This window comes from Antechinus flavipes, chromosome 3, assembly GCF_016432865.1.
Source record: "Antechinus flavipes isolate AdamAnt ecotype Samford, QLD, Australia chromosome 3, AdamAnt_v2, whole genome shotgun sequence".
Classification (NCBI taxonomy): Eukaryota; Metazoa; Chordata; class Mammalia; order Dasyuromorphia; family Dasyuridae; genus Antechinus; species Antechinus flavipes.
In genome coordinates this window covers 593,101,981-593,113,390 of record NC_067400.1, presented here as the reverse complement: position 1 = coordinate 593,113,390, position 11,410 = coordinate 593,101,981, and the positions used below count along the sequence as shown (strand labels likewise).

The window sequence follows — 11,410 nt, the reverse complement described above, 5'->3', positions numbered from 1 at the left end:
ACCCAGGTGTTCCTTAGCTCTGAATGATTCTTTTGTTGTTGAAACCATAGAATATATTCCGGGTAGAGTCTCAGGAGTCATGCTTCCTAACTCAACCTTCAGTAGCCCAGACTTGCTTTTTGAAATCTAAGAGTTAAAGCCTGAACCTCTGGCTACCAAAAAAATAGCTGCAAATCAAAGCCATCTTGAACCAGAACTACACACGGTTGCCCTGGGAAAACACCAAGGAGCTACCTCTGTCTGCAGAGCCAGCCTGGAAGAGAACCAGGCGGGAGGGAATCTGATTGGGGGATCTGGGCACCGTGCCCATTAAAAGTAACAGGTCTTGGATCAACCCCTTGAACAATTTCGGTAGAATAGGTTCTCTGCATCAGTGAGTAGATGGGGTAATCAGACCCTGTGCCCCCTGCCCTCATCTCACCATGGCTCTGGAGCTCAATATTGCCACCTTGAAAGTCGTCCCTTGATGGTCCGCCAAGAGGAAGGGATATCAGGCAGAAGTCAGGCAAACAGAAAAGAACGCTCGTTTCCTCTGCCGCCTTTCTCCTACTCTTTGCAGTAAAATTCTCTTCACAGTATCTGAGGTTTCTCAAAGGACGCTTGATGCTGGGAAGTTGGGGGCTGAATCCTATATATATGGCAGCATTTTATATGGGGCCAGTTGCTAACTCACAATGAAAACACTGAGTGAACATTGATGGAGGAGGTGCTCCAACTGCCCTTCCAAAAACCTGCTTCTTGGATTCTGTTTTCTCCTTCCTTCTTGAAGAGGATCCTGACATCAAGGAGATAATGCCGTGTCATGTGAGTGAATTGGATTTAAGTGAGGCAGGGCTGAGCAAAGTTACCCACCTCGTTTTCTCCACTGGAATCATCTGTGGCCAGAAAGAGATCAGGAAAACTGGATTCTAATGGATCCCCAAACACGTCCTCCCCAAGACTGAGGATTTTAATAGGAATCAATTGATCTCCTTTCAATCAGTAGGAAAGTTTTGGCTCTGGCAGGTTAGCAGGAAATTTAATTTATAGTAATCATTCTTTTTTTCCTACCTCCATGCTTTCTTTTTTTAAAATATACATTGCTTTATGAGTCATATTAGGGAAGAAAAATCAGAGCAAAAGGGAAAAACCATGGGAGAGGGAAGAAAAACCAGAAAGAAGTGAACATAACATGTTGATTTCCATTCTTTTTCTGGATGCAGAAGGCATTTTCTCTCCAACATGTATTGGGCTTGCTTTGGACGTAGTAACCATTCTCAAGGCAAGGAAAACAGACCAAACTATGGAGTCTTCCCGAGACCATGGCTGTTATCATGGGCAGTTCTAAGCTAAGTCCAGAGGGATTTTTTCCCCTGGAATACGGCTACAAGGGAATGAATCAAGCCAAGGTATGTGTCACTCTGGGTGAGGTTTGAGAATTGCCCTTCCATGTATTTAAAATGGAGTCAGGGCAAAGAGTCTTGGCTTTTGGGTAAGAGGAACTGGGTTCAAATTGCATCTCAGCATCACTTACTGTTTGTATGGCATTAGTCTCCCTGGATCTGAGTTTCCTTGTAAAATGAGGTGCTGGGACCAGATGGACTCCGTATCCCGTCAGATAATTTCCCTTATGCAACGTGGCTTCCTTGATATGGTTCACAGGAAGACAAGATTAGATGTCTCTTTGATTCCTGCCAAGAGGGAAAGCAGGGAGTGGAGGCCAAGCGGCTGGCCACTTTGTTTTCCCCTGAAAGAAGAGATATATGTGGCTAGAAATATATCTATTTGCTTGTATAAATACTGTCAGTGTAGGGGAAGAAACTTTTAGATTCGAGCTAAAGTCCTGGTCTCTATTTCCTGACAGGTGAGAGCGGGAGGGGGAAGCTCTCCATCTGAGTCTCCAGTCCCTTTCCACTAAATACCAGCTCCAAGGAGGACACAAAGAACAAACGGCAAAGAAACCCATTCATCCAAGTTGAGAGCAAAACAGAAATCAGAGAAAGTTCACATATAAATATACACATCGGACAATATACATCGAAAGAACTCCCTCATTGGGAGTAAGATATCCTACTTCAACTAAGACAAATCCGAGATTTTCCCCAGTCAAGACTCAGGGATATCAGGCTGAGGATAGGGATGTGATAAGAGTCCACCAGTCCCCACCCAAGGAGGAGACAGTCCAGGAGAAAGCAAGCAGGAAGAGGGAGAAGTTGAAACTGGGCCACATGGGAGCATTTGAAAGAAAAAGAGGTTTAGCCAATGATTTGAAGGGAGAAGGAACATGTGAATTGTCAAGTGAGGGAAAGGAAGGGAAGGGGAAGGGAAGGAGAAGAGGGGAGGAGGAGGAAGAGGAGGGGATAGAAGGGCAAAGCCATGTACTCTACGTCCATTCTGTGTACTCTATGGTCCAATCAAACAGACCTCCCTCAGTCCACACGGTGCTTCATATCTTGCCTTCATGACTTTGTATTGACTTCCCTTATATCCATTAATGGCGTTCCCTTCTCTGCCTCAGAATTCCTGGTTTCCTTCAAGGATCAGCTCAAACACTACTTTTTATATGGTTTCTTCTTTCTGGATTTCCCCCTCTCCCCACTCTCATCAGCTGATAGTGACCTCCCTTTCTAAATTACTTTTTATTCATTTTGCATCCATGTGTACATATTTACATGTATGTTTATAAACATACATGTGATTCACTGGGGGTCTTACTGGTGCCTCATGGCAAAAGGCAGGGGAGGACAAGATGAGAAAATAAATTGTGCTTGTCATTGTTACTAGAGGGAAAACCACCCGGAGAGTATGCCCTTGAAAGGTCTCCTTTCTGAAGATCAAGGGCATATTTGATTATTTCCTAAGGAAGGAATAGAAAGCTCAGGAAAGCAGCTCTCCAAGGTTCCAGTTCAGCAATATCTATTCCAAATCCTCTCCCTACCCCCACCCCCAAACCATAGGGAACACTGAGTAGGGAGATCAGTAGGAGCCTGCATTGGATTTGCTGCTTGTGTGTTCAGAGTCTGGTAGTAAGGATTCCAAGGGGGGAAAAAAGCTCTCAAAACTCATTTCTTTTTATTTTCTGTTCCCTTTATGTTGTCAGGGGCCAACAGGGAACAAAGCCTTAAGAACAGAACCTCTAGACACTTTTGAGGAATGATTCGACTATATAAGCAGATTTAATGATAAAACTCTAAGGAATTAGAAATATACAAAAACGTCAAGGCTGCTGTTTTTTGTTTTTCGCTTTTCGCCTCCTGGTGGGGTAAAGGTCCTGTCCATCAGTCTTGTGCAAAAGTCATGGTGCTGGCTCAGCAGTCATGTTCCCTCCCTTCCTGGGACAGGAGCAGCGCCCATGGGCACCCTGAAGCAGGAGGGCGGTGCTAAAGGACAGGCCTCTGGAGGCCCTGCTCGCTTCTCTTGGCCTGGAGGATGTCTCCGTGTTTCTGGCTCTATGTCCGACCTTTGAAAGTGTTCATGCAGGTGTAGCTGCCAGAAAACTTGTGGATTTCTTCAAGTGCTGCTTGTGGGAGTATGCTGCAAGGGCAAAAGGAGACCATGAGCTTAAGACACTTACACGATACCTTCTCTTAGCTTCAGGTTCCCCCCCCCTTCCCTTCCCCAACCCAGGACCTCTTTCCATATGAGCTGCTATCTCCTCATGATCCTATCTTATATCTGTGACATTGATTTCTTGAACCCAATTGTAAGACTTCACATTTGCCGCTGCTCAGTCTTATGTTAATCAATTTGGGGCAATATTCAAGACCTTTAGAGTTCTTAATCTACCCTTAGGTGGTTTTTTCTTTCTCACAGCTTGGTGACATTTCCAAACATGATAAACACACACAGACACACAGACACACAGACACACAGACACACACACATACACCCCTTTATCCAAATCATTGATAAAAAAAAATGTTTAACAAAACAGGGTCAAGCATAGATGTCTGGCGCACTCCATAGAAACTCTGCTCCAAGGTGATATCCAACCATCAATGATTACTCTTTAGGTCTGGCCTTCCAACCAGTCCCTGTACTATCCAACTATACTAACATCACTATTTTGACCATGTTTATAAAGTGCTTAACACACTGCCTTATAAATAAGAATTCAGTAATGCTTGTCCCCTTCTCTCCTCCTTTCCTATGTTGATCTAAATATTGGCCCCAATTCATATGCCATCCCATTCCCCCTCCCTGATTTTGTTTGTTTAAAAGCTGTGCTTTTTAGTTTGTAGCAATAAATATTTTGTTTCAAAAAGTTCTCATTTTAAAGATGAAGCCGATATTTTGGGAGCGATCTATTAGCTTCAGGAGAGTGTGCATCCAATGTTAAAATAATCCTGTTTTAACAGGAGGGCTGGACTTGGTCTCTGTACTCAGTCATCTTTGCTCTTTTCTGACTGTCATTAAGGGGTGTCCATATAACTCTTTAAGGACATTTCATTTCCTTAATCAGAGAGGTCCTGGATAGGTTGAGATCTGCATGGAATTGGGGATTTTTAACCTCAGCTTTAAAAACATCATCTTCTTGGCCATTCTTCTATGACTGTGTTCAATGTAATAATTAATGTGAAATGGATGGTTGGGAAGCACCTGTGAAGTACTCATTAGTAATCACTTCTAAAATAATCTATAGAAAAACAAAAGTGAATCCTTTTGAATCCTTTCTCTAACCTGATATGATGAAGACAAAAGTCAGCATTTATAATTATATTTATCCTCCCAACAACCCTGGGAGGTAAATACTATGATCATCCAGATTTTACATGGCAATGATGAGGAATGGAGGCAGAGGGAGGATAAGAGACTTGTTTAGATGATAAGGGGCCAGGCAGGACTCTATCCACCACTTCATCTAGTTGACCAACCCAGATGGGTGGGGAAAGAGTTTTTGAGGGTACTTGGTGATAGTTCGACACATTAGTGGTGTGCTTCTTCCCAGGTGGGACCCCGGGTTGAGCACTGTCCATGGTACAAAGAAGAAAATACCATCCTCAAGAAAGCTTCCAAGTTAATGGGGGAGTTCCCAGCCCAGAATAGGACTGCTATTGAAAGAGCAAGTTGTGTGACCTTGGAGAATGAAGGCAAAATCCCCTTGAAGCACCTCCTCTGGGGATGAGGCCCTGGGTCCCAAGTTTTATGGTTTCATGGTGAATTTGGAACCTGACAGGTCCAACTTCTCTTTGGCCAGTCTTGGATCTCCCTCCCTTCTGAACCTTATTTGTCTGATGTGTAAGAAAGCTCGTTCTATACTAGGCTGTATTAAGTCTCATTTCTGGGACTGGAGAACTTCCAGTGAAGGGCCACAACAAGAGAAGGGTACTGAGTAAGCCAAAAGATGAGGGACTGAAGGAGCTGAGGATGTTGAGCCTGGAGAAGAGGAGACTTGTCTTTGCTTCTTTTCAAATGTCTTGGACACTGCCACATGTAAGAAAATTTAGACTCATACAGTTTGGCCCCAAAAGGCAGCATTGAGAGCCATGGCTGGAAATTACAAAGAAATCAATTTTGGCCGGACAGCAGAAAAAAACTTCCTAATCATGAGGATTGTACCAGGAGAGTGAGTCACCCGTGGATAGAGTGGCTTCCCCTTCAAGCAAAGGCTTGATGACAACTGTCCACTGGCTGGAATGAGCATTCTCTCCTGGATTGGGATTGGAATCGATGGACCCTTCCTGCCCTGAAACGCTTTGATTCTCTGGTGTGGAGAAGGCACACCATCCAATTCTGTGATCATGCAATACTTGGAAAGTATTGCAACATGTGGTATTGATTCAATTTAACAACGATTTGTTGTTGTTGTTCAGTCAGGCATGACTGACTCCACTGTGACCCCATTGGGGGTTTTCTTGGTAGAGATACTGGAGGGGTTTGCCATTTTTTTCTCCAGCTCATTTCATAGTTGAGGAAACTAAGGTAAACAGGTTAAAGTGATTTGCCCAGAGTCACACAGCTAGCTGGGGGTAGATATGAATTCAGGTCTTCAGGCCTGGTGCTCTATCCACTGTGCTACCGAGCTACCCATGACAGTGCACTGAGTATCTATCACGTACAGTGCAGAAAGGAACTACGGGGTAACAGAGAGAAAGCTGGTCTACATTCAAGCCTTGCTTCTGACTATTGAGCCTCTTGGAGACCTCTTCTTAAATGGTGGATCACAACTCCATTAGGGTGTCATAACTGAATATGGGAGTTGCAAAATTATGATTATCAGGAAATGTTTGATTTGTACACCTATAAATCTCTCAGGTAAAAAGAGGTCTCAAGTAAGAAGCCCCAGACTAGTCAAACTTTGAATGTGAAAAGAAGGCCTTGATCTTCAGTGGTAGCGAGTTTCCCATCCTGGGTTAGTCTTTCTCCCTCTCCCTCCCTTTGTAGAGACACGGCTCCTGCTCTTATGGAGCTTAGGGTCCAGGAAGGGAAGCGAGGCCGGACATAACTGCACGTGGACAGAATGGTGAGGTCAGACACTGTCCTGCCAAGGAATTCCTGAAAGGAGTCACAGATCAAGACCTGGAAGGGACCTTAGGGCCATCATGTCCAACCTCCTCATTTTACAGAGGAGGAAACTAGGGCCCAGAGAAGAGTCTGGTGGAAAAGACAATGTGGCGTGCTGGGTAGAGAGCTGGCCTTCAAGTCAGGAAGATGCCTCCTAGCTGAGACTCTCAAACCTTTCCATGCTTGGAGCCATTCCCTACACCAACAATGTGCAGAGGAGATACTGATGTGCATGGGGGGATCTCCAGGGCAGTAAAGGCACAAATTTGGTCTCTGCTCTCCACAAGAAGGTCTCCTGTCCCAAAAAACCCCGGTCTTTCTCTCAGCTCAGGGTTTCCTATGGAGGTTCAACTCAGCTGCCTTTTTTTCTGGCTTCTAGCCTGTGTCCATGGCAACGATGGGGAGTAGATTTTTTTCTGAGAATTAATGGCACAGGAAAATAGGGGCATTGGATAGAACTGACCTGGCCCTCTGAGCTCCCTGAAGTGTGTCCTTCCCTTCCCTGAAAGCACTTTCTAGGTCAAATAGGTTTAGTGAAACAGGCAAAGCTGGATTGTCAAGGGATTGTGGTAACCTACTCCCTGGTACACTTGTATCTCCTGGGTCCCCAGCGTCCTTTTCCAGCCTCCAATCTGAGACTCAGAAAAAGCCGGTCAGAGCCAGAAATCAGGAAGTGCCATCAGAAATCAGCTTGTGCTGAAAGGGCCAGTTGTGTGATAGCCAAATGACTTCAGGGAATATGGTGCAAAGTCAATTCCAAGGACATCCTCGGAGTTGGGAGGAGCTGGGAGTAGATCCTAAGTCTTATGAAACTTCAAGGTGAATCCCTGATCAGGATTATTCTTCCTTCTCCTTCCCAACAGCACATGTGGGGACACACGTGCCAGACCTTTGGCTATGCTCTTGCATTTATTTTGTACAAGAAGAGCAGTGAGAGGGAGATGTGAAGGACTAGAGGAGAAAGAAGGCCGCCATCTTGTCGGATGGATCCCATGACAAGCTTTTTGTAGGATGTGGACGGATGTCATATGGAATGACAACTATGGAAACCATGTTGGAGAGAACTCAAATTGAAATGCCCTATCTAGTACTCCAAGAGGGCAGAGACTGTTGCATTTTGTCTCTGTACCCCGCAGGGCTGGGAATAGTGCCTGGCTCCAGAGCTATCATATAATGTTCCTTTGTGAGGGAGATGCCTCCACATTTTAGCTTATGACCTAAAGGGCACAGAGGAAGACAGCTGACAAATCCTGACTGGGACGCTGCAGGGCAGGACTCCCTCCCTCCCTCCCAGGCCCCTTTTCCTGGATTATGGAGAATGGCATTTCTCATCATGTTCTGCCTTTTTCTTTGGAGAGGTCCTATCTTCTTGGAGGATGGGGGGGCTGCCTGCCCAGTCTCGTCCCCTTGAAAGGGGCTGCCCATGGTGTGATGAACACAGGGCAGACACAGGAGAGCTGATGGTGAGCCTTCCCCATCCCAGAGACGTCAGCAGCTGAGGCACTGGGGGAATGCTTCAGACACACTCGGGACTTGCTTCCTAGGCCAGAGAAGGACTTCATGGGCAATGCTCAACTTCCTGTGGAAACAAGGGACGATTTCCAAGTGCTTCTGTGGAATATGATCCGATGACGGGTATGCAGACAGAGAAGAACCTTCTCCGAGCTTTGTCCCGCAGGTAAAGCCTCATTCTGCAGAGTGAAGATGGAGAAGGCACAGAGACTTCCTGAGCAGTGTCCTGCTTAGAAAAGAAAGAGGGTCAGATCTGTGGCCTCCAGACCAGAGGAGCAGTGAAAGGGCCCATGACATGGGCAAGCAGGGCCTCTGGACTTCTCCAATCTCAGCTCTTAGAGACAGGGACAAGAGTAGAGCTTTCATCAAGGGAATTTCCGGATGAGCAAGCTCCCTCTGCCAATACAAGATGCACCTTCTCTGTAACTTAGGTCTTAAAGAAGTGCCTGGAGCACCAAGAAGTCCTATGTCCAGAGTCATATGGCCAGCGCAGGTCCAGCTTTCAGCCAGGACACCCTATTAACTCTGTAGTCGTGTTTCACTCTGTCCACTGTTTCCTTTGGTGAGGGGAGTGCTGTGGGTCCAATGCAAAGGGGAGAGTGCTTTTTGAAGCAGTCCCAAGGAACACCAGCCTTCTAAGCAGAGCTTCTGCATTACAAGAACACAGTGTTTCCAAAGCTTCCTCTAAGTGGAGCTTCTGCATTGCCGAGAACGCTTTGTTTCCAGTTTCTCTGTTTCCTGAGTTCCCTCTAAGCAGAACTTCTATGTTACCAAGAACGCTTTGTTTCCAGTTTCTTTGTTTCCTGAGTTCCTTCTAAGAGGAGCTTCTATATTACTGAGAATGCTTTTTTTTTTTCCTTCCAGTTTCTGTGTTATCGAAAACATTTTATTTCCAGTTTCTGTGTTATCAAAACTGCTTTATTTCCAGTTTCTGTGTAACCGAGAACGCTTTCTTTCCACTTTCTCTGTTTCCCGAGTTCCCTCTAAGCGGAGCTTCTTTGTTACCGAGAACACTTTGTTTCCAGTTTCTGTGTCCCCGAGTCCTCCATATCTTCTGCACATTATGGCAATCACTGCCCGTGTGCACTTGTTACCTGGACGCCTTGTACAGGAGTCAGGGATCCTGACAGGGAGTCAGGGCAAACCAGACAACAGCTGTATTTGCACTGAATTGGAAGATTCTTAGAGTAATCTCCAGGTGAGAACATCATGATTTGAAAAAGAAAAACTGCCCTTTTAGCAACAGGCCTTTCTATTAGACTTGGTCTGAGTGAGCCCAGAGGCCATGCTGGGCCAGAGCTATATGCTACTTATAATATAAAGCATGAAGATTTTTTTTTTCTCATGGTTTAGCGAGTACAGTGAATAGAGAGCTAGCTCTTGAGTCAGGAAGACCTGAGTTCAAATTTGACCTCAGACACTTAACTCTTCCTGGCTATGTGACCCTGGGCAAGTCACTTAACCCCAATTGCCTCAGCGGGAAAAAATTTTTTTTTAGACTATCTAACTTTTATAATCCTCGGTAAATCACTTAACCTCTGTGTGCCTCAGTTTTCTCATCTGTGAAATAGGGATATTAGCAGTACCTACTTCCCAGAGTTGTAAGAACATGAAAATACTATATAAATGTTACATATCACCATGTTTTGCATTAATTTCAACATGTATTAAACATCTACTATGTGCTAGGGCTGCCAAGGTGACTTCCCTGAGGGCAGGAACCCCATCCAGAGTCTAACACAGGTCTCTGCCCGCTCTGAGTGACGGCGTGTATCACTGCTTGATGCTGCTTTTCCTTGCACTCACTGATAATGGGCTGCACAGGGCAACGATCCCTCTCCCCACCCCAAGCACCCCAAGCACCCCCTGTACCTTTTCAAGATGACCAGTATGTGCATCGTCCAGGGGAGCAGGAGGAGGGCCTGATTGAGCTGAACGGCTTCCACTGTCCTCCGGGCCACTGTTTCTGGCTTCAGTGGGGGAAAGAGATTGGGAAACCTGCAATTACAAACACAGAACGCTGTATCACGCTGGATCTCTTGCCCAGGAAGCCCCTGCACTCAGGGCTTGTATGAACAGGAGTTTGGCCACAGGAGGAGGAAGGGATGGGCCCTCTCTGGGGAGCCTCAGCACCCAAATGAGCATTATTACATGGAAAACGAGGCACGACTGTGAGCAGAACCAGGAGAGAAGGGCCCAGCCACTGGCCCGACTTCCCAAGGAAGTCACCTAGGAGAGAGAAGTTGTGTGGGGCAGCCCAAGAGCTGCTTGGGATCTTGCAGTCTAGAACACAAGAGCATCATTATCATTATCAAGCATTTATTAAGCACCTACTGTGTGCTAATCATGTGCTAAATGCTAGGGATATAAAGAAAGCCTAAGGTCCCTGCTCTCAAGGAGCTTATAATCTAAGGGAGGAAACAGCATACAGACAATTATGGTCAAATAAGTCTTAGATGGGATTGACTGAGGGTAATCTCAGAAGAAAGGCATTAAGATTAGGAGGACTAGGGAGGGCTTCCTGTAGAAGTGAGACTTGAAGGAAGCCGGAAGGCAGAGATGGGGAAGGCAGAGGCGACAGCCAGAGGAAACAGGCAGGGTGGGAAGGCGGAGGGCCCTGTGAGAGGAACAGCCAGGAGGCTAAGGCAGCTGGATCATGAAGAAGATAGAAGGAGTAAAATATAAGAAGCAGTAAATTAAAAGGGCTTTTAAAAAGCCAAAGAAAGGATCACTGGGGTTTATTTAGAAGGGAAATGGCATGGTCCGATCCTCATTTTAGGAAGATCAGTTTGACAGTTGCATGGAGGAGGAGGAATGGAGATGGGCTCGAAGCTGGGAGATAGACCCGAAGCTGGAAGATGGACCAGAAGCCTCCTGAAGTAGTCCAGGTGTGAGGTGCTGAGGGCCTGCACCAGACGGTGGCCACATCAGGGGAGAAGGGGTGTCTATTAATAAATCCTGTGAAGGTGGAAGTGATGGAACTGATACCAGATTGGATCTGTGGCGTGATCATGACTAAGGGTTCAAGAAAGACCCAGGCTGTGGAGCCTGGGTAGTTACAGGGAAGCTGGGGTGGGGTGGGGACTTGAATTCTGTTTTAGTCATGTTGAGTTTGGGATTTGGGCAGTGACCAGCCTGAGATGGTAATGTGGGAGATGAGCTCATGAGAGAGGTAAGGGCTAGAAAAACAGATCTGAAGATCATCTTCATGGAAATGATTATTGATTCCAAGGGGACTGATGAAATCATTGAAAGAGATAGTATAGACAGACTCTCCAGATAGACAGAGGGAGAATGTCAGTGGATCCAGGACAAAACCTTGGGGGAAAGCCATAGAGTGTGATGCAAATCTGGAAAAGGCAACTGAGAAGTAGTTGAGAGGAGATCCAGAAGAGATCGGCGTCAATTGGCGTCA

The 11,410-nt window shown here is 45.9% G+C and overlaps 1 protein-coding gene across 1 annotated transcript in view; it reads right to left on the bottom strand.

Annotated features, from left to right (window-relative positions):
- Positions 1–3,136: 3,136 nt before the first annotated feature.
- The window catches only part of DHRS3 (dehydrogenase/reductase 3), a 49,473-nt gene continuing 41,199 nt past the window's right edge, over positions 3,137–11,410 (bottom strand). The window contains exons 5-6 of the mRNA XM_051988521.1: positions 9,868–9,993; positions 3,137–3,513 (exon numbers count right to left, since the gene is read on the bottom strand). Coding sequence (XP_051844481.1) covers positions 3,429–3,513; positions 9,868–9,993 — 211 coding nt within the window. The 3' untranslated portion in view covers positions 3,137–3,428. The remainder of the gene's footprint in view (positions 3,514–9,867; positions 9,994–11,410) is intronic.